At 38.5% G+C, this 24,362-nt stretch overlaps 1 protein-coding gene across 2 annotated transcripts in view; it reads left to right on the top strand.

The window, feature by feature from the left end:
* The window catches only part of LOC147180640 (guanine nucleotide-binding protein G(olf) subunit alpha), a 59,097-nt gene that overhangs the window by 31,273 nt on the left and 3,462 nt on the right, over nt 1-24,362 (top strand). For both annotated transcript variants that reach the window (XM_086079202.1, XM_086079211.1), the window contains exons 6-8: nt 23,048-23,102; nt 23,187-23,260; nt 24,282-24,340. In XM_086079202.1, coding sequence (XP_085935328.1) covers nt 23,048-23,102; nt 23,187-23,260; nt 24,282-24,340 — 188 coding nt within the window. The remainder of the gene's footprint in view (nt 1-23,047; nt 23,103-23,186; nt 23,261-24,281; nt 24,341-24,362) is intronic.

Below are 24,362 nucleotides of genomic sequence, written 5' to 3'. Positions count from 1 at the left end.
ACTAGAAAACAAGAGTATGAAAACCTAGATTTTTTTTATTGTACATCTTCTTTCTTTCTTTTCTTTTTTTAAATAATATTTTTTCAAAAAAGAAAAGATGATTAAAAATTAGGTCGTCAGGCGATTAAATTTTTTAATTGTAATTTATCACATGACTTCAATAGTTTGGTCTAAAGGTACAATATTTTTTTCCCCCTAGGTTTTCATACTCTTAACAAAAGTGGGAAAAATGTTAAACTAATAAAAATAGTTCAAATGAATTTTTGACGTCTATAGCCGTGAATGGCAGTGAATGAGTTAATGTTCTATAAACGTGTAACATATGTACTATATGACATCATGTTTTATACACCTGCACTGTACCATGTTACCTTATATTCAACACATATATATTTGCAATGCACCATATTTACATCACAATACAACTCTTATGGACAATATTTACGTATTAGTCTTTACACTTTTAATGTACTAATTTCGCATAACATTCAATATAACTCCATTGTAGCATATTTACATCATATTAATGGTCCATAGCCTCCATACACTGCTAAAGGTACACATTTATTTACACGATAATTTAAGGTGGAAGTCTAGTGTGGCCCCACTAGTAGGGGTGGGAATCTTTGAATGTCTCACGATTTGATTCAATTCCGATTTTTGGGTGTGCGATTCGATTCAGAATCGATTTTCGATTAAGAACAATTTTTGATTCACTATGATTTATTTGATTGACAATGATTTTTGCTTCAATCTATAGATGCGCAAGGAATCGTAATAATTTCCTCCAGTCTGACTCCCTAATGCTAATTAGTGCGCTACTCGCGGCACTTTTATCACTCAAAAGAACGGCTCCACGCTGCAAAAAAACTACTTTTATTGCAATAACTTGATCGTGACTTTTCCCTTCTACTCTCTATTGTGGCTACAACTTAACAGTGTATCAGACCGCGTGGAACCACACTGCCCCTAAGTGGCCAAATCGGGTACAACATGAACAGCGCTCCCAATAAAGGCACACACAAAGAAAGGGAAGACAGTATAAAATAATTTAAATAAAATCGATCTTGGGACATTTAAAATCGATTTAGAATCGTACTAAATGAGAATCGTGATTCTTATGAGAATCGATTTTTTGGGCACACCACTACTCACTAGTGTAACTATGACATTCTGATTAATATTACATTTGTGGAATATGAGTCATGAAGCAAAAATCCAGTTGTTTTTGTCCATCTCAGGGGGGGCGGCCATTTTGCCACTTGCTGTCGACTGAAGATGACATCACCGTTGCTCAGGACTCAGGTAACAACCAATCACAGCTCAGCTTCAGAAGACAGGTGAGCTGTGATTGGTCGTTGTCTGAGCCCTGAACAACTCTGATGTCATCTGCAGTCGACAGCAAATGGCCGCCCCCCTGAGATGGATAAAAACGGCTGGATTTTGCTGCTTAACACATATTCCACAAATGTAATATTAATCAGAATGTCATGTTTAGACGAGTTAGGTCACATATAACATATTATTGTCATTTTGTCAAGAATTTTTTGGGGGGTAGGGTTGACTTCTCCTTTAATGTTCTACACGGGGTTGGGGAATCCTGGTCCAGAAAGTAAAAACCCTAAAACTGTTTGGCTTTATCCACAAACCCTTGTTCTATGTAACCCTAATGTACCATATTCACAACTTAATGTTCTTTACAGCCCCAGTAGATCACATATTTACAATGCATCACATGTATTTATTTTTTATAATGTAACATTTTTATTTATGTGACCCACATCCAAATGGTGCCGAAACGCTGAAGTGTGTCACTCGAAGCATGTCATGTAAACCCAGCCTAGGTCTCAGCAGGCTTTTCTTCTTTTTCTTCTTCTTCTTCTTCTTCTTCTCAAACACACCGGACTCCTTGAACATCAATTTGACCGCAGGTCAAGTCCTGTGCCTGAGAGTAGAAGGGGGGGGGGGGAATCAGGTGACGCTCACATGGCCTCTCCAAGCTCCGCCTCACAGCACACGCTTCCTCTTTTCTTGTTGTAAGGGATGTTACAAAACCTATTTTCCTTTGGATCTTGAAGTCAGATGGAACGTTCTTTCTTTTTATTATAATGAGCATTTTAAAGGGGACATATGTGACCGCCATAGTAAAATGAGCCCCAACTCACTCAGGTGGATGCTGAGTTACCAGGCAGTAATGGTTCATTTAGTAGGTGAAATTTCTACTCTTTTTACCAATTAAAAGGTCGATTTTCATGAAATAAATCAATTGTGAGGTGTTAGGAAATAATTGTCTGAAAATATACGGGTATATATATTTTTTTAAAGGGGAAGTCAGCCTTAAACATTTCTTGACAATAATATGTTATATGTAACGTCGCTAGTCTAAACATGACATTCGGATTAATATTACATTTGTGGAATATGTGTTAAGCAGCAAAATCCGGCCGTTTTTATCCATCTCAGGGGGGCGGCAAATAGTACTGTACTCAGTTACATGAGTTTGTCTGCCCACGACTTGCAGTATGTACTCGATATTGGCCCTGCAAAAGGTTGGACGGCTGGGTGAGCAGTGGTTCTTAATCTGGTTTCGATCGAACCCTGGGTCAGGTGAGTCAGTGTCAGGGATTTGGTGGAGGTCAAGACACACCCCCGACTCGTATTATTCGCGATGACATGCTCTACTAGGCCATCATTAGCTGCAGGTGAATTGAATGGCCTATCTGTGCTGCAGGGAATTTGGTGCGCTCAGTTGTGATGGTACGTCGTGTGATTTCTTTATTTATATATTTATATACTTATTTATTATTTATATATTTATTGTTGCTTATTATTGTTATCCCTTCATACTATGTCAAGCGAAAAAAAAGAAAGTGTTCAAACATACGTGCATTATGAATTCCCGTCAAGCGGAACATATGGTGTTCCACAAGGTTCAGCTCTGGGGCATTTTCTGTTTTTATCTGCTGTCCTGTGTTCCATCTTTAAAAAAAAAAACTGTGGTTGTTTCTATAAATATCGAGTTGCGTTGAGTGATGTTAATCAGCGTGGTAGCAAAACGAAAGGAACACTTCCTTAAGATGCATGAAGATGGAGAATACAAGAACATGCTTTCTGAATTCAAGATGAAGAGAACCAGATTCAATGAAAAAGCTACTCTTCCTGGTCATTTTGCTCACCAGTAAACCCGATACCTATTTCTTCAATTGGAAAAATAAACACTTAAAAAAATCAAAATAAAGAACGGTTCTGTGAATGTACAAAAGGAAACTGGTGGGTTTAATACTTCCAACAAGGTTAAGATCCACTGTAGTCAAATTCTAATGACGTGTTAATGTGGGGAAAAAAGGGGCTTGAAATACCTATTCGAAAACATTGCGTGCTAAATTGAGAGATTTGAGACATGATGTTCTTGTTGAAACATACTTTCCGTTTTCTAAAAGCCAGCATTTTGTTCATTTGTAGCATAATATAATCTCTGTATAGTCTGTGTACATGAGTATATATAGCGAAGCCTGAAAATTGATCTTGGAAGGTGGTCGAATGAGATTTTATTTTTTTCTAAAAATGGATGTTGTACGATTTTGCTGTCCAAAAAGTGTTTTTCTTATAGAATGATTAATTAAATGTTTGATTCATCGCAGTAAAAAATCTATAAACAAATCTATCAAATGTCCACATGCTAACTTTACGCAGGAACCAGACTCTGGGCAGGAAATAAGCCAGAGCCAAAGAGAGTGTTCCTATCGACGCTTTTGGAATCTATCGATCCCCCCTGCGCGTTGCACATTTATATGTTTTAACAGCACAGATATGTGTCTCCCAGTTGATTGATCGCCGGCTATTTTTGGATGCTGCAGAACTGGTTCGTTCCATTGCAGAGCGCTTCGGATGCATCAAAGGCAAAGTATTGGGACGCACAAGTCCACATACAGGAAGTGATCACAATGGATATTAACAGTGAAAGAACAAATCATGTAGTACCGGATTGATTTGATGCATTAGTAGATTCTTTTAGTTGAGTTTATTCATTTATCTGGCAAGGACCATGTACAGAACAGACACAACTCAACAGTAGAGATGCTCTGTATCAGATTATAGCTAACTTTATAGCTAATTTCCATCTGCTGTCCCCGTGGTGAATAAAAAATACAATTAAGACAAGAGTAGAAAAGTTAAGAACTAAGCTTCAGCAAACTATATGCATATGTTACGCACACCTGTAATGTAACCAAGAGCATTTTACAAAATACACTCACATGTCGCTTAGATAAATGTTGATGAGGTAATCATGTTTTCTTGCTGAAGGGTCTGTCTCAGGGAAAGAGAGAGGCTGGTGGTTGGTTGAGAACCAGGAAATAGGAGGAGTGCGCATGAGCGCGGGAATCATTGGTGCCTTGATTAATTAAAAAAAAAGTTGATTTAATTTATTTTACAAAACCCAAAATATGTATAATATATATATATATATATATATATATATATATATATATATATATATATATATATATATATATATATATATATATATATATATATATATATATATATATATATATATATATATATATATATATATATATATATATATATATATATATATATATAATATGAACACTGACAAGCATATCGATGCATGTCCCCCCAAAACTTTATTTATTGAATTTATTTTACAAACCCCAAATACTGGCAAGTATTCAAAGCAACAACAAAAAAAACGGGGTTAAATGGCGAAACAAATCTTGGGAAAAAAGAAAATATTTAGAAAATATATATATCGATTTTTTTTTAATGCACTGTAAAAAATAAATCACAGTACATTTTGTGGTTATTTTGTTCTGTTACAATAGTGTTTTTTTAATTTATGCATAGAAAAATGAATTATGAAAAATTAAATATATTAAGAGTACGTATTTTGTCCATATTTAAAATAGCATTTTTGTCATACATGTGGTTAGATATGTGCTCCCCTCCGAGTAGCGCTGATGAAAGATTGTGGGGAAAAAAAGGCAAATAAATGCCAGGAATGCAGTGTGAAAGGCGCTAATATGGACTGATGATTTTGATTTTGAATTGTACTCTTTTTTTTTTTCAAGCATGCGAGATGTTTCTTCAGCATTCTTTCAAAATTGTGTTTTAATTGTGGTGACGTGTGGTGAATCCAGGACTGACTGACGTGTCTGCAGCAGCGTCACAGGAAGTCGGGCCGTGTTCTGGTTGTCTTGGGCCTGGCTGTGGCTGGTTCTTTTCGTGCTGGTCACGGGACCCCGCCACCAGCCCCCGGGTGTGGGAAGGGGGGGGGGGGGGGGTGGCACTGACACAGTCATCTGGGGCAGTAAAATGCTAAGAATGGCCGCCATTGTCAGCCAGGCCCCGGCCCCTGGAGGGCCCAGCGAAACAGAGCTTTGCAAACAGTCGCTTTGCTCAATAAGGAGCCTCTTCTCTTCATGGAAGAGCCCGAGAGAGCATGTATTTATATATCCCCCCCCCCCCCCCCCTCACAGGTTAAGTCGCTTTAATGTAACTTTTTTTTTTACAATATTTTTTAAGAAGATAAGTTTGCTTGAAGCAGAGGTTGACATTTTAGAGGCCGTTTTTGAATGTCACAATTGATGATTTTAAGGTTATCCCTAAAAAAACGAATCATTGTGTTCATTTAGTGCACCACCAACATGATTTAGTGTGATTTGGAGGCTAGAGTAGCACAAACTGTGAAATAGAAAAGTATCAGAAAAATTGAAAAATATGAGATGAAATCATTTGAATATTGGGAGGAAAAAACACATATTAAATTAAAAAATGCAAACATGTTTAAGACAACAATATTGTAAACAAAAACAAAAAAACTGCATAGACAAAAATACTAAAGTATTGGATGCAAAATACACAAGCATTAGAAAAAAAAATACAAATATAGTAGACAAAAAAAATACACAAATATACTGCAACTAGCGATTCTTTTTGATAAACTTTACTTTTTTGATTAATCCATTATCAAGTCCAAAAACTTTTTTTTATTGTTATCCCTTTATTGAAAAACAGAACATTATTTCAAATTGACAGTTCAAAAAATGTACATGATTTGATTACGATTCAGTTAACGGTTTGGTCTGTACCGTGTCAGAGAATCAGCAAAAATGTTAATCACTGTTTTCCAAAGTAAAAATTGATGTTTATCAAAATAGTTGTTAATTTGATCATCGATTAGTTATTGATTGATTTATTGTTCCACCTCTCGAATTTTTGTAGTAACACACCAAAGCACACAAATATTAAAATACATAACTAGACAAAATGAAGCTACAAAAATTTAAAGAGACAACAGGGTTTTTCCTATGTAGAAAATTTGGAGGCGGCCGCCACCACCAAATTTGCTTGCCGCCTCCGGCCTGAGCGACTGATATGGCTCAACACAGCCGCAGCGCTCCAGCTGTGTTGATTGAGCTCAGCAGCAACGTATTTTAACTTTAACTTTAACATTATGGAGGCGCTTTATCAACAGCAGTGTACAGGAAAGACCTGAAGTAACTACTGAAGAAGAAACTTTTTCTTTTCTTTTTACTTTATTGTACCGAAGAAGAAACAGATCACGGAGCGATCTTTGCACACGCCCACTTCCTGGTTGCGAGGCTCCGGATAAAAACACAGTATATACAATAAACATAATAGTGTTTTTTTAGTGGATGAATTTTGAATGATTGTCGCGGCCGACGGCACAACACCGGGCCATTCACTTAAGTAAGACTTTTCTCATTGAAGCTACGCTTGCCGCAAAAAAAAAAAAAAAACGGTGCCATCACACGGGCCTGTTTGTTAGCCTCATGTTGCTATCTTCAGCTAGCCCGTCCAATAATACACGGGCAACAACTGCGTGCTAAAGATGAGTCGTAGCTGGTCTGAGGAGAACGGGGATGCGGCATCCCAAGTGACGTTCAAGTGGTGAGTGCTATACAGTATTTTTAATCTGGCAAACTATGTCTTCACACGATCAGTGGCACCGTTTGGGGGACGGCAATAAGTAAACAAAACATTGTAAATTGAGCTCGTGCATTGCATCAATGCCAGTACAGTACAGCCACCACTGCACATTATTTTGTCGATACCCACAAATATGTGCAGTGTGTGAAATTTTCTGATAATACTTGCATTTCTGGTCGAAACATCAATTTGACATTTTTAGTATTTAAGATGTAAATTTATATTTATGGTGTATGACGTGTAGACACTTGTACAAAAATGATGAATCAAAAACATTGTCGTATTTATCAGTAATATCATCAAAATGCTTTGAAATGTGAATACTGGTATTTACTTTGCAAGTCAATTTACATGTGCGCCCCTACATTTTCTTCCTGTGCTCCTAAAATTTTAGGTTAGGGGTTACCACGCTCCCTCAGAAATGGCCGGTAATGGTATCGGTCATCGCTGCGAGTACCGATACCTTAAAATAAGACCGAAACCTGGTATCAGTAGTCACCCCTCATAGTCAGGATGGTACCACCTCCAATTTGAGCCCTGGACAAATATTAAAACAACAAAATATATAAAAACATTAGACACAAAATACAATTGCAGTGGACCTCTGCATACTTGTAGTTCGGCACATGCAGATTCACATATTCGCAGATTGTTTTTTGTTTTTGTGTTTGTTTTTCTCTCTCCCCCACCTCACTTGCCCTTGTTTTTCGTGGAAAAGGCATGTGGGATGTTTATCGTGTCACGTTTTTTTCAAGAATTTTTGGGGTTTAAGTTTTTTTTATTACCCACCCCCCGGTGCATTTCAATGGGTGTCAATTATACACCGATTTTTGCTAATCGCAGGCCAGCCCGATTCAAGTAGCACAAACATGGACAAAACATTGGAAATATGAACATTTTAGCCCAAAAAATTTTATTAGAAAAAAAGACAATACTGGATTCTTGAAAAATGTTGATTTATTTTGACTATCACAAACTGTTTGGTCATGGCGCCTTCTCTTAACTCTCAATTAAAAAACACTTAAAAATAAAAGTATCCCCGAGGCAAAAATGTGCATCTATTTCTGTCTCATCCGCAACTCGAAACTGTCAATTGCAGCAAAATGTTTTGATTAGTTGCACTTTAGCGCCTGCTCCGGACATGTGGCGCTTGGTGTCACGTTCTGCAAAAGCCCCGCCTCCTCTGCGCTCCCATTGGCTCACACCCTCCTCACTCAGATAGTAGCCAGAAAGATATTAAGTCGTAAATGTGCCGACGACACACAGCCTAAAAAGTCAATTATATTTGAAAGATAACTAATAATCAAGATTATTTCCAAATGTCCTTTACTGGGATCAGATGACACTGTTGTCAGCTGACTGATGTTGTTTCAAAGGCGCATTATTTGTATGTGTGTGTGTGTGTGTGTGTGTGTTAAGACCAACTCCACAACGTGATCAGTTGGGAAGCTCAGTAAAGATTCACAAACCACTGTCCTTAAGGTTGTTGCAGCTCCCTGTGGGACCCCCATTCCCCTCCACTCATTTGCGCTCTCCTGTCGTGCAAACAGTATCAGTAACAGTGTCGTGCACGCAGTTATATTCGGTGGAAACTGTTTTAAAGAATAGAATAAAAAGTTACCATTAATTTAACGCAATTTTGAGGAAAAGTGCTATATTGGTCTTTCTTTAAAATTACAGTGTGTAATATTTAGCGGTGAAATAATAATTGTTTTGTTTTAAAACCCCACTATTGATTTCAATAATATGCTAACAAAATATGTTCTATCATATCAACATACATTTTTTTAAATGTAATCATAGGTCTATTTAGGCCTGTGCAATTAATCGAAATTCAATTACAATTTCAATTACACTCCGCAGTGAATAAATCAGCATAATCGTAAAAAAAAAAAAGATTATTAATACTAATTTTGAGTTGTTTGAGTTGTTTAAATGTATACATTTGTAACCTTTTTATTTTATTTTAAAATAAACTTACAACATTTTGTTTCATCCAAAAGGAACTTGCACAATTCAATTTTTTTTTTTTTTTTACGTTTACACATTTTTGTGTTTTGTACCAAAAAAATAAATGACCATCCTAATCATGATTTCAATTATTACCAATATAATCAGTAGTTGCTAATTATATTATATAGGTCATGCTGGTCCTTACAGGAGGCTAACGTGTTTTGCCGCCATCTTCCTGATTACCAAAGGACAACTTTGTGAACGTAGTTAGACCTGGTGGTGCTTGTGTCAGACCTGCTTACCTTCTACCGCTGGGGGCCTGCAGGTGGTGGCCGCTGAGTCCCCCAGTTAGCGGCAACTAGTCGTGAACTTTTACACACTGCACCTTTAAAAATGATGTGTCATTTTGTTTGTTTGTTTGAAATTTTATTTATCAAAATAGGTTCAAATTAGGGCTGCGGGCTTACTGCATGGAATTTGTATGTTCTCACTGTCCCTGCGTTGGTTTTCTCCAGGTGCTTCTGTTTTTATCGCAAATTCGAAAAACCTGCATGCCCGAGTCGGTTAAGAGAAGACTCAAAATAGTCCGTTGTTGTGAACGTGAGTGTGGACTCTTGTTTGCCTTTCGATGCCCTGCGCTTGGCTAAAAATGACCATTGTCATTATTCTAATTGTATTAAGCTTGTGAAAGGCCACAAAAAGGCAAGAAAATGAAATGTTTTTTTTTTAATCAGTTCAAATTCCAACTTGTGTGAACACTGAAACGGTTCCACGTGCATCATGTCTCCTTTCACACTTCATGGTTGTATCTGCTTTTAAGTGTCGAAAGCCTAAAGCTGCCCCGCGTAGCACCATGCAACATGTCACAAGATTTAGCCGCTTGTGTGTATCTCACCGGTTGTCAAGGCAACGCAGCCATCCCGACTTGCTTTGTCACTTTTACGTGACTTGTTATTCATCCCGTGCTAGTTTTAGTCCTCATCTTTGTGCACAAGAAAAAAAAAAGTAACTTTTCAGACAAAAATTCATAAATGCTGCACAAGCCTCGCCAAAAATACCTACAACAGAAATGCGAAAATATTAGAAAAAACTTGCTAGAAATTTGAAAAGTAAACATTAGGAAGACCATTGTTTACGTAATATCATAAATGCTTAAGTCATTTTTAACTTACTGTCATAGTATAAATAAAAATGACCATTTTCAAAAAAATGCGTAGACTCTCATTCTACCAGGTTATAGTAATCCACAAAGATTAAATCAAGGCAACTCTACTCTTGCTGTGTTCCCCCCTTCACTATCATGCTATCAGGCTAACGAAATACAAAAGTAGTAGACAGAAAATATATATTAGAAAAGAAACACAATATTATTGGGATGTTTTTGAAAGCTCATGAAAAATATACAAATATTAGAAAATAAATGAAAAAGTAAAAAAAAATATTACAAAAAAAACAACATTACCAACAACTTTACAAACTTATAATGCAAAGTATTAGGCAAAAACACAAAACTGTTAGAGGAAAAATACAACAAATTGTAATGAATATATAGGGATTTTTTTAAATTCTATTAAAAAAATAATAATGTACACAAAAAACAAATATGTCAACAATATTGCTTTTGTCACTTTTCCTTTGACATAAACATGACCTTTTTCATCCCTTGCTTATTATGTCCACCTCATCTTGTACACACGGCAGTAGTGGGGAGGAAAACGTTTAGGTACGAGCCAAAGAGAGAGGGGCTATAAATAGATCTTTATTTTTGGGTTAAAAAGTGCTTCCATTTTAAAGGACAGAGAGGAGGGAGCGAGGCATGTGGTGAATGGCGGCTATTGGCGGTCTGTGTGTGGACTGCACACACGTACACGCTGTACACACGCACACACACGCACGCACACACAACACACACTGCTGTTGACCGGGAGTGTTACGGCACAGACCGCTGGAGAACAGCAGCGGTGGCGCTGCTCGGAGAGATTGTGGAATGGTTGTCCATAGAACCCCCCCACACCCACCCCGCACCCCCCATTTCTGTCGCTCCCCCCCATTTCACCACTGACACCCCCCCCCCCCCCATCCCCTTTAGAGCTTATGTAAACTAGCAGTGGAGCCAGGGCAAGCGGAGGCTATTTTTAGCAGCAGCAGCACTGCAGAGCAGAAACTGGCAGCGGGTCACGTGTGCGCAGTCGAATCAAAGGGAGTATCCCGGCAATGCGCTGTAAACAAAGGGAAGGTCAGTTGCAGAAGGTGAGACACAAAATGCTTCTGATGCGTGTGCGTGTGTGAGTGTGTGTGTGTGTGTGTGTCCCTCAACTGCCCCCGCTGCTCTCCCACCGTACCTGCTCTACTCTTAATTCTATGATAGTAAACACATTGCAAGTGTAAGAATATCATCATACACACGCATACTCTCAGCTGCAAAATGCCAACAATAAAATAAAATAAAAAAGAACGGCCCTCGCTATACCCCATTTTCATGGCGAATACTTGAAATGATCATCAGACGTGATGGTTAAAATTATGACTGGAAAATGACTACTTCAAGCTATGATGTCCAACTCTCTTTTCTTTTAGTATGACTTGAGACTTTTTTGTTTTTATGCATCTTGTTATGATGCACATGATCACCAAACTGGTTTGCCGGGCTGATTGTTTTCTAACGTTCCAGGCTGCACTATTGGGGGAGTTTGGGGGATCTGGGTGTTGAACCAATTAGTCAGCTGTACTATTCCGCATCAACGTTTAAAGCTTAAAGTCGACCAGGGCTGGACCTGCCATGCCCGGTGGGCCGGCGTCTTTTGGGGCAGATGCAGTGCTTTTTAGTTATTATTTTCCTCCATTTTACCCCAAGAGACTTGCCCACAAAGCAAGAAGTAATTCCCCTCCGTACCATCGGCGGCGGTAGTCATTATTCCTTAAGGCAACCTCTTTCGGGATATAGAAACGTAAACAACTCATACCGGTGTTGAGAGCGACGCGGGGTAAACGCGGCGGCCAGCTGGTGAAGCAAAAACAAGCTTCGTCCCCTTCTCGTTCCCGAACGCATGGATGTACTCCGTTGTGGCGTATCCTGTACCTTGTCGACTCCTGGCTGCTACCGATCGTCGGTTCACCCGAAAAGCTTCGGCCGTGCTGCCCTCCGCGTTTTGGACGCGGTGCCGACCTCCAGCTTCTGAAGGAGCTTCCTCGAGACCGCCGGACGGAAGTGCCGTGCAGACTGTCTAATGGGATGTTGTTGTGCTAGCTTTTAGCATCATCCAGCCAACCACACCCACGACAAGGTCCCACTTCCCGCTCAGCCTCCTTTAGTCAACTCAACTTTAACCTCCTGCGGAATGTGGTCCGAGGAGGTCACAACGGGCTATTTATGGAAAGCTTTTATATCTTTTCAGTCTCTGGGGTTGTTTGCATAGACTGCTTGAGCTGAGTGTGCGGGAGGGTCGGGGCTACTAACCTATGTGAACACTTAGGTTTCAGTTATATATTAACGCCCGTCAAGTTGGATTGCGCAGGGAGAGGTGTCCTGGTTTCTCTGTGGCGTAAATCTGATTGTTTTACAACGCGAGAAGCAAATCTATAAGGTTAAAGGTGTCATTGTATATAAAGCTACGCTTTATAAAGATGACGGAAAATGCGATTTCGAACGCGGCTGAAAATGTCATATTATTTGGAAATAAGAGTGATCTAGTTAACATTCAGAATGTAGCGATCCAATGAGGGGCCGCGTGACAATTGGATGAATTTCTGGCAATGACAGATTCATCTGACAAGTTCCACAACAATTGGGTGAATTTCTGCTGCGTGTTGTGAGCATTGTTTTTAGCATTAATGATCCGAGTATACAGCGAGCAACCAGTGTTAATTTCGTTAACGAAAACTAAACACAAATGTTTAACTAAAACTAGACTAGACTAAAACTCTCATTGATCAACAATAACTGGGACTAAACCAGTATGCATTTTTGTCGACTAATGAAGACGAGGCAAAAATGTACTCCACTTAATAAAAACTGGACTAAAATCTATGGACATTTTAGTTCATGAACAAAGACAAGATGAAAATGATATCCTGTCTCTGCTAATTTGTCACTGTGACATTGTCACGTGCGTGACACATCCACTTTCAAATCTGCAACTAATAAGTGCAACATGCACAAACAAATGGGACAGCTAGATAGATAGATAGATAGATAGATAGAAACTAGCTAGCTAGATAGATAGATATAAGCTAGCTAGATAGATAGATAGAAGCTAGCTAGCTAGCTAGATAGATAAATAGAAGCTAGCTAGCTAGCTAGATAGATAGATAGATAGATAGATAGATAGAAAGATAGCTAGCAAGCAGGTGGGGTCACAGTCCTGTTACTACGTCTCTTCTAGCTTTACGATCCACAAGGTGACGACAAACTAATATTACATGCGGTATATCCGGTCGCAACACTTTTTTTTTTAATACCTGTATATTTTTAGTACATTTTCTTGGAAACTTCTGGTGGCCAGTTTTACATGGGTGGCCCGCTCAAGTATTAATAACATAGTGTGGGGAAACACCGATAACGAGACATTCATCTAACAGCTATAATGTTCCAACAATAATGTTAATCCGGCCACTAACTAATGCTGGCTATCTTACTAGCTCGTAGCATGGAGCCATAGTAGCCACTTGTTGATGTACTGTACTTGTGTGTGTGAAGTTGTTTTTCATCAAAAAAGGTGAGAGAATATTTTATGTGAAATAGTTTTAGATCTGAAATGTACAACATAATCTGCTGACAAAAAAATTATAAAAAAATACAGGGGTAAAATGATTGCCCAGACTAAAACTAGACAAATAAAATTATGTTCTAAAATAAAGACTACAATGTTACATTTAAATAAAAACGGGGTGAGGTTGACTAACTATGATCAAACTAACAAGCGTGATTTGGAACTGGACTAAAAGTGAGGCTAAATTTAAAAATGCCTCATAAAATTAACACTACAGGCAGCTGAAACGTCATCTTCTCGACCAGGTTTGACGAGTGACAGTTTGAAACGCACACTCCTGACACCTACAGGAGTTCGTGGAACAACATCACTATTATGGCCTGTCTAGTTGACTCTACTGCGCGCGCATGCTAATTGTTTGCTCTGATTCCGCGTCCCGTTAAACTGCGGTCCATCCAGTTAAGTTGTTGCGGTGTCACTTGCATTATTCCACCGACGTTATCCTGTTAATCACTCGCACATCAAATCACCCCCTCGTCTCGTCCACCTGATCTGCTGGGATTAGCAGGAAGCTACTTTTAATCATTTTCATCTCATCATAATGAAATGAAGTATTTGGACAACAGCAAGCGTTTCTGAGCTAATCCCCTATTTGTATGGCGTATATATATTTTTTCATCGCCACAGCTACTTGTGACAGCGCGCATTACTGCGGGTCGGCCTGTCTCACGGGACCCATGCTAACTGCTCCTTGACAGGCAACATCCTTATCAATTATCCCCCTCGCTTCAGCTCAGAATTCGCGCAACCCCTCAGATTCATCGCGAGTGACGCGCCGTCCGTCGGCACGGGGGGGCGCTGCGACGTACGTGCCGATCTGCGTCCACCTTTAACTAAGAGAAACTCAACTTTGACATCATTTGAAACCTTGTCATATTTTTGTTTGCTGCACAAATAATGTCCACAGGTCGTCATGACCCAATGCATGATTCAGCGTCATTATTGTGAATATTGTCAAATCACAGACCTAAAATCACTGTTCTAGAATATTTTATTTCAAAACAAATGAACAAGAAAAAGTGTATGAATTAGAATTCAACTCTATTTATTAACCCAAAAAAAAAAGAACACGAAATATACTGATTTTTGCATATAAAAAGGATGGATGAATTTATGAATTCGGCCCCATTGACCCCTCAAACATTTTTTTCCAAACTAACAGGAGGCTTGATCGTCGACATACATTACCTAGCTGTCTTTATTGCCGATTTAACATGATCGGTCTTGCTCAGTTCCGACGTGCGAAGGGCAGGATGCAATCGAAGCGGCCTGGCGAGATAGAGGGAGATGAGTTGTATGGACTGACTGGGGGTTGCCATGGGAACTCAACTGCTGAAAGCAGGCAGGGTCAGTTGTGCTGCTATTGCTGCTGCTGCTGTGGCTACGCCCCCTGCAGGCCGCCAGGTGCAATAGCGCCCACTCCGGCGAATCCTCGCGCTTAAAAGGAATCATAACAGGAAAGGGAAACATTGGATGTGTATAGCGTGCACACACGGGACTCAAAATGATTACGTTAATTTTTGCCTTTTCAGAAATTTAACCGACGGGTTTGTTGTGTCACAATCAGATGAATTTTTCGTGTGTCAAAGATTCAACAAGTCGTTACACAACAGTCGGATGAATTATTCACCGACTGGTCGCTGGGAAATCAGATTATATTCTGCTATCTCAAAATTTGAACTGACTGGATGAATTTCTAGCATCTGCGAGTTTCAACAAGTGTTTGCACGACAATCAGATGAATTCCTGGTGATTTACAAATGTATTGACTGGCCGCACGACAATCAGATACATTTCTGCTCTGCAAGAAATTGAGTGTATGAGTCAGACATTAATCAAGCAGCCACACAACGGTCTAATGAATTTGAGCTGTGTCAAAAATTCGACAGGTCACGTGACGGTTGTGTGAACTCACAAACTCAACAACTGGTCACTCACCAATCATTCATTTCTGCTTTGCCAGAAATTAGTGACGGACCGATATGGTTTTTTTTCAAAGTCGATATGATACCGATTATTAGTAGTCAAGGAAACCGATAACCGACATTTCAAGCCGATACTGTATTCATTTGCGGTAAACGAGAAAATATTAGCGTTAAAAGAAAAACTTTTTCTTTTAGTTTTAAACATTTTTAATTTTAAACAATTGACACCTTTGTTTGAAAATGATAACAAAAATTGCAGGGAGTTTCCAGTGTGATCAGCATGTGTTAATCTAAATAAAAAATTAAGCAAGTAAATAATTCCCTTAAGTTTTCTACTGTAAATTAAGTTTTCCAAAATTTCAACATAATTTCTTAATTTATTTGATTTATTCTTAAAAATAAAAAGGGAAAAGAGTTCCCAGTGTAGCATCATTTTTATAAAGTGGAAATTTAAATAAATCCATATTAAAGTTCCCTGTATCTCACTGAGCAAAAAATGCATGTGAATGTAGCTTAATCTTTTGTTTTCGTCAGGGTTCATAAAAGGGTTCAAAAGATCTTTGCAGAAAGTGAAAAATTGTCTGAATATGCATTCAAAATGCCAAATATCGGCACCGATAATCGGCCCTGCCAGAAACTCAACTTACAGATTCCGTAACAGTCAATTCAAGAGCTGGTTGTATAATGTGTCCGAAATTTAACCGATGGGTCACGTGGCAACTGGATTAAAATTTGGCATGATTTTTGCGAGTTTTTCCGTCATCAACCGTCGAAACTTGTGTTAGTTTCAGATTGGTGTTAGCGTTGGGTTAGCATTAGCATTCCGAGTCAATAGGCGGTGGTTGTACTAGCTGCGGTGTTAGTCACTGCATGTTATTGACTTTTGAGTTGACTGGTCACTAATCGCGGCCTTCATTTTAAAACTTTCGCTTGATAGTTCCAGCCACACTATTTTTACACACTTTTCTATTTCGGCTCGAAAGGGGGGCCACATTTGGATTTTTTTTTCTTTTTTAGTTTTATTCTACACAAGTCTGTTTGCCTCTATTTTAAGAGAGCCTGCGACCACGCCGCCAGCGTGTATTAGCTGTCAGCATGGCCACGAGGAAGGCCGAAACATGGCGGCCTTGACATAGAACAGCCACTTTGTGTTTACACCAGATTTGGTTTGACTTTCTGGAGTGTCTCCGTTCTGCTGCTCCTATATTTAGGACGGCTCCACAGAGTTGCTGATGGATTGGTCTCCTTTGGCGATCCATCTCGTCCGTACGGCGTTTTTGTTCCTGTTTGGATGGACGGCCTGAGAGCTTTCCGCCGGCTGACCGACAAGACGCTGTCATGACTGTAGAAGGGATGACTTTCGCATAGTTTACAATAGTTTATATCTAATTGGAGCATAATTTATATCATATTTGATGCGCTAGTTTATTTGATACACCTCTTATATAAGATATTGACTTCACATTTCATGGTTGCTATCGTTTCAATTTACGGCAGATGTTTTGTTTTGTTTTGGTCACTGTGAGTGTTTCTTTTTTTGGGGGGGGGGGGTGTACATATGTCATCATACTACGCATACATTGGTTTATTTTATTTGTGCATTTACTTCAGAAAGTACCGTGCTCGTGGTGTCGCAATTTGTATTTTTCTATGACTAACTATTTTGATTTCCTTTATTATGCTGGGCAGATTTTCACTATTAAAAGCTGGGACGCTACAATTGAGCTGAAAATTAAATACAAAATAACTTGTCATAAAATGCAATCGCTAGTCGATCTCCGTGAATGAGCCGAATCGGTTGACAGTTCAACAATGCTAAAAAAAAAAAAAGTGTACTCATTATCCTACCTTTTTTTTTTTTGGGCTCAGTTCCGGCAGCTATTGGAAACTGGTTTGTGTAATTTACCCACATCAGAAACATGCTGCCGCAGTAACTGACTGCAGCAATAGGACTACATTTCCCATGACTCTTAGACACAGAAGCAGGAAGTAGTTCCAAAAATATATTTTCGACCGATTCGATGCGGATGCGTATGAGAACGTGAATTTAGAAGTCAAAATGGGAAGGAATTGAACAGTTAAATTCCCTTTTATCATATCAATCGCTATGACAACTGATTGATTGACATACGCTTGGCACTTGGGACTGTCCCGGTCTAAACAGACGTCTGTTCAGCTTTGTCTAGAGCAAGGAAAAATCATAATTGTGTTACTCTTTAAATGCGAGACTTTGACATTTAGGAGGTCCAAAGTGCGCATCAATTAGGAGCCCCCCCCCCCCCCCCCCCCCAAAAACAACAACAACTGAACTGTGTTGCTTAATTGAAGCAGCTACCAACTAATAAAGATAAAGCTTGAAGTGGTTGGATGTGGGTGAGAGGAAAGGGAGAAATGACATATTGAGCTACACACCAGTTAGCGTTATTGTTTTGGCTTGACCCGTCCTGACTCAAATACGAAAATTTCTGATTGAGCGTCTGTTTTTAACTCATTCACCCCCAGCCATTTTCACTGAAGCAACCCCCTTCACTCCCGACGACAGTTTTACTAGATTTTGACTGATTTTGCAAGGTCCACATAACATTCTGTTCTATTCCTATAAAAACATGGAACCTACCAAAAGAAAGATTAGTCTCTTCTTTCATCAGGGAAAGAAAGTATATTTGTGTCTGTTTCCGTTTTGCATCGATTAGCCTTAGAATATAGCTAAGTTTCATTATTCACATTCCTGTTGAAAACACTGGGGAAAAGAGCTTGTTGCAACATGGCCCTGGCTGATCTCTTATATTCTGCTGCCACCTGCTGGTCGTTTTTTTTGTAATAACTACCATTGTTTTACGCCACCTCGTCATGTCAGAAGCTGTATCAAAGCCTGCTCTAGCATAAAAAAACACACACACACACACACACACACACACACACACACACACACACACACACACACACACACAACAACGTATAATTACGTTTTGGGGAGTGTGGTGCAACATATTAATAAACGCATTTATACATTTTGGGGTTTGAATGAGTTAATGGCCAATTTGCTTCTAGTTGGAGTCACCACTGATTTGTGTACAGCCCTAATGTTGACAATGCCCCCCCTCCCCCCCAGAATGAATCCACATTACAACACACGAATGGATGAATTTGCTAATGCTGACCGGCTATATACAGCAGGTCCGCCGTGTCCGTGTGACGGTGCTGCTGGCGCGTGCGGCCCTCGCCAGCGGGTCGGAGGCTAAAAGTGAAAAAGTCCATTACGCTGCCGGCCCGGCCAGTTCAAAATATGGAAACTATTGATCAGGCCTCCGCACCGCGCTGCTAATTAAAGATGCTGTACTATTTGTGAAAAGTCAAGCCAATTATCAAATGAACACATGAGTGTTACGGTGGTGAGATTTGTTTCGAGTGGTGCTCACTTACAGTATTTGTTGAGTACAAGCGCTCCGTTTCACCGTGATCCTAGACTCAAGACCCCGAGGCTCCCCCGCCTTTGGGGGGGGGCTGGATGGCTGGCAACATGTGACCTCGACCACATGGGGCCCATGTCCCGAGGCGCTTTGCCGTCTCTCACGCTCTACAGGAAGAAGAAAAAAAACCACCTAGACAGTCAACTATATCATCTATAAACATAGACGAGCAAATATGAAACGATTTAATGCAGATTAAAGTTGAAATTGAACGACTAGCTGTGCAAAGGAACCTTGTACGATGGGCAGCGGAAGTGGCGGAGTTCTACATCCACACACTTTGAAAACTTGATCAGATTCAACACTCGCCAATAATCACGCTTCTTTCAACAACAACAACAAAAATGTGCCCCCAACCCTTGACCAGCATTGTTTTCTTCCGCTTGCCATTTGTCTCCGCCATACTGACTACACTGATGCCACATGGCAGTCAGAAAGAATTCAGTAATTATAACATTGCTCAATTGTGCAGGGAAAATGCTGACTAAAATACTCCTATGCTGCTGCCGTTATACGACAACCACAATAATACAGGAACATGCAACGTGGAACCTTCCCGAGCGGAACGCCCCGATCAAAGAATTCCAACCGTGATCACGCGTGATTTAGACAAATCTCACGAGACTTCAGCTCAGTAAGGATGAACTCCATAAATGCAAGTTTTAGCTTAACTGCAATTCACGCAGAGAAAGTGGTCTGGCTGCTCAAAAAAAATTACATAAGATCATTCATGGATTATCTTGACAAACCATGTAGCACAGATTTGTGATTAATATTTGAGAGAAATAGGCCTTTTGTGTGAGTTCAGCAAAAGAAAATTGGGAGCAAAACCAACAATGTTGGATTTATATTTTTGTTTTGTGTCCATTTAATAGGAAAAATACATATGAAAAAGAATCATTCCAAAAAAAAAATGACAACGGTGACTAAAACAAATAATAGATAATTAACTGTAGGGATGTCCCGAGCACGTCATTTTCAGCAAATTCGTAATATATATTCACATAAAGGAGAAAAAGTACAGGCCCCAGAATTGATCCCTGGGGCACCCCGCAAGTAACTTAACTGTGTTTTGATTGTATATATTTGAATTCAACATATTGTTTTATATGTTTTAAGTAACGAGTGACCCATTGATGTGCAACACCATATTTAAACAATTTTTGCAATAATATTTCATAATCTAAAGTATAAAATGCTTTTTGTCAATCTACAAAGACACTACTAAAATGTGTTTTTTTTTTATCCATTGTTGTGGAAATGTCTTCAGTTAACTCCATTAATGCCATGTTAGTTGATTAATTAGAGCGAAGCCCGTATTGGCTATTACTTAAAATGTTGTTCTTATCTATGAATTCATTTAATCTTGTCACATACCATTTTTCCAATATTTTAAAAAGCTGTGGGAGTAGAGATATGGGTCTATAATTAAAAAAAATAATAATCATGTAACGCTTGTGCTGGCATGTATACCTAATGAAGTGTCTGGTCTGCTCTATTCATAGTCAATCCAACATTATAATGAGAGTTGAATATTCATGACTGTAATTGTATTGCCTGAGTCTTGTCAGTCAATTGGTGGTCACAAAGCCGGCCTGGGCCCCGCGTTGTGTCCTAATCTTGGCTGTTGATGCTAGCCTCCGATGCTATCATCCCCACACACTGTCTGCCTTATGTAATCTCTCCAGCTAGAGGGGAGGGAGGGAGACCAAAAATAGACCAGACTGAGCAGCCCTGCCCCCTTGTGGACACAACCCGCCATTGCACCTCTCCCCTCTGTCAGACAAAGTGGCTCGTTTGTGTTTAACAATCGACTGAAAAGATGCCAACAAAGTTGACCATTTGGCTTGTCGGTGTTTCAGACTGTCTTTGATGTTTACAAGACTTTTACATTGGACACAATTATTTTCGGTGTGTCAGCAGAGTCGATGAAATTACAAATTGTGGTAGATGTTAAAAAACAACATGTACGTTGAATTATAAATGGTCTGACTTTTACATAATTGTGTACAAAAATCTCGAAGGCATAATTGTCACTAACGTTTGCGGCTTAATTTTCACAAAAATATCTACAGTATGTTATGCTCAATTCTAAATTGTCATTGATTAGTCTCCATTTTATTGTGTGAGATGTCAACAGACGCATATTTAGCCCATTTTTGGGGGGTGCTTAGCAAAGTGAACAATAGCACCACCAACATTTTAGAGTGTGTATACATAGATATAATTTTACTGTGTGTTCTCTTTAGCAAGCTAGAAAATTATACATATAATATATCTAAATCATAGAGTTTAAACGTAATATTCAAACAACAAAAATATAGTCTCCCCCTCCATTGATTAGAAAATGGTTTGATCCACCTCAGCCTAAAGCTCAGTTCCCGCCTCCTGTTGCGTACAAGCTGAGCGTGCATGGTCGCCCTCAGGTACATCCCTGTGACTGTCTAGTCGAGTGAAATGGTAAGGTCCTTACTTTCACCAAGATATGTAAAAGGTTTATTACTCTACCACTCAATACCAACACATTATTTTCATTACTAGTCTGCTATTTTTTTTTTTTTTTGCTGTTCAGTCATGCTTCTTTGTAGGTAGTTAGCTGTAGACCAAGGGCCCATTTTGTTCATTCTCACTGTAAATTGCGGGAAGCTGGTTTACTCCAGAAACATGCATACTGTCAATGCGTACCCTTCCCAAGAAATTAGCGTTAGTTAGGGTTTGGATATGTTTATATTTTACGACAAACTATAACGATATCCCCCCCACCAACACGCAAGTTTGTTTTACTATCTTTGTGGGGCCATCTCATTGATATAATGCATTTCCTAGCCCCTTCCCCCAACCCCAACCGACAAAAATGATTGCCTACCCCTATTCCTTACCCTAACCTCAACCATAACCCAATTCAAACCTAAACTCTAAAACCAAGTCTTGACCCTCAAAAAGAGGTCTAAACTTGTGGGGCCCAGCAAAATGGCCGGGTGGGCCCCACAACTCAGTGAAATCCCGAAATGTTGGCCCCACTATGTAACAAAAACAAGACCATACACACACACGCCTTTGGATGCCAATAAAAACAAATGTGTTGCTTTGAAGACGTAATTGTCACAAAAACATTTGTTACGTTCAAATCTAGATTGTCATTGATTAGTCTCCACCTTATTGCGTTAGATCATGACGTCAATAAAAACGAATGTGTTGCGTTAAAGACGTAATTGCCGCTGACATTTGCTGCTTAACTTTCACAAAAGCATGTACATTATGTTATGTTCAAATCTAAATTGTCATTGATTAGTCGCCATGTTATTGTGTTAGACGTCAATAAAAAAAACAAATGTGTTGCTTTGAAGACGTAATTGTCGCTGACGTTTGCTGCTTAACTTTCACAAAAGCATGTACATTATGTTATGTTCAAATCTAAATTGTCATTGATTAGTCTGCATGTTATTGCGTTAGATCGTGACGTCAATAAAAGCGAAGGTGTCGCTTTAAAGACGTTATTGTCAATGACGTTTGCTGCTTAATTTTCACACAAAAAAAACGTTCAAATCTAAAGTATCTTTGATGCTGATGAGAACATGTTCGCTCGGCTCGTAGAAGATGTTTACAAAAATGTTAGAGAAGTGTAAATGTTAACAAAAACCAGCATGTAAAACTGAGGACTAAGTTGTCATTGATGTTTACAGCAACTTGTACTTTAGGTTTGTTGAAGAGCTCGATTTTGTTTTTGGTTTAAAAAAAGAAAAAAAAAAGATGTTTACAAGCTAACTGATGTTTACAAAGTCAACTGCCTATTTGACTTGTTTCACGTTGAATTATTTTATGCTCATGCTCGTTGAAGACTCTCAAATTGGCATTGATGTACAGATATGATAACGTTGAACTTTTCCTTGATGTTAAATAAAACATGTACATTCCGGTATTTTCATATTCATGAAAAATGTGTGTGTTTGTGCAGTTTCCTCGACAGAATCGACTCGGTAAGACAGAGCGACTACACACCAACAGACCAGGTCAGTCCTCAAATGTGTTTTGTTTTTTTAGCCATCGCTTGCATAGTTTTTCAACGCCATCTTTGTTTATCGTGTGTTTTTCAGGACCTGCTACGATGCCGAGTGTTAACTTCAGGGATTTTCGAGACGAGGTTCCAAGTAGACAAAGTCAACTTTCAGTAAGTCTGAGTAACTAAAAAGAACAGAGTATTAATGATACTCCGTCATCGATGCAATAAAACAATTGCACATGTATGTTGTAAATGTACTCAGAAATAAAATACGGCATCCCAAAAACATGACTTAAAGCTGACAATATTTACAGTTGATGTAAAATGTATATATTTTTAAATATTATTTCAAAATAATAAGAGTAAAGACTTTTTTCCAATTTTTTTTTAAATATTAGATTAAAAAGATGAACAAATACAGTAAGTCCTTGAATGTTTATTTCTAAAAAATAAAAAAAAAGGTTTTATTGAAAATAATTCAATATCAAATGCCAAAAGATGACTGAAAAATGTTGATTGATCAAAGCATATTTTTGTATTTCTAAATGTTGTATTGATGATTACAATATCACGACAACATAAACTATTTTTGAGTCGTTACATTTAGATTTCAAAGTTTTTTGTATGGAAAATATTGCAATACACAATGCCAAAAGAACTACTGAAAAATGATGGAACATGAAAATATTTTTATTTTTCTTAACATTGTATTATTGATGATAATATTGAAATACAATATAATCACAAACAATAAGTAACGTACTTTTTAAATTATCCTAAAAATAATACTGTAAGTGAAAATAAATCTAATGTTACTAACAAATTATATTTGGTCAATTTTAGTTTTATTAATTCATGTTTGTATTCAGTTATATTAATCAAAATTACATTATGATGTTCAAAGGCTAAAAGTGACTTTTGAATCTATTAATATTGAATTGAAAAAATAAACACATTCTCATTCAATTTGGATTTTTAAATAATAAATATTTAAACTAGAATTAAAAACACATGAACATAAATCTACATAATGCAAGATATAAATATTCATTTGGAATTACTAAATGAAATAAATAAGAGTGAAAGGAAAATAATGAATGTGCACTTTGTTGCATGTGTGTTGTGACTTAAGTGAGCGCAAGATGGCGGCAGTGAGTTCCTCACACTGTTTTGTCTCCTCTGCTCACAGCATGTTCGATGTTGGCGGCCAGCGGGACGAAAGGAGAAAATGGATCCAGTGCTTTAACGGTCAGACGCTCAAACACTGATA

This window comes from Leptonotus elevatus, chromosome 1 (genome assembly GCF_054856555.1).
Source record: "Leptonotus elevatus isolate MCC_2025b chromosome 1, RoL_Lele_1.0, whole genome shotgun sequence".
In the NCBI taxonomy this organism is placed as follows: Eukaryota; Metazoa; Chordata; class Actinopteri; order Syngnathiformes; family Syngnathidae; genus Leptonotus; species Leptonotus elevatus.
This window is presented reverse-complemented; position numbering and strand designations above follow the sequence as displayed.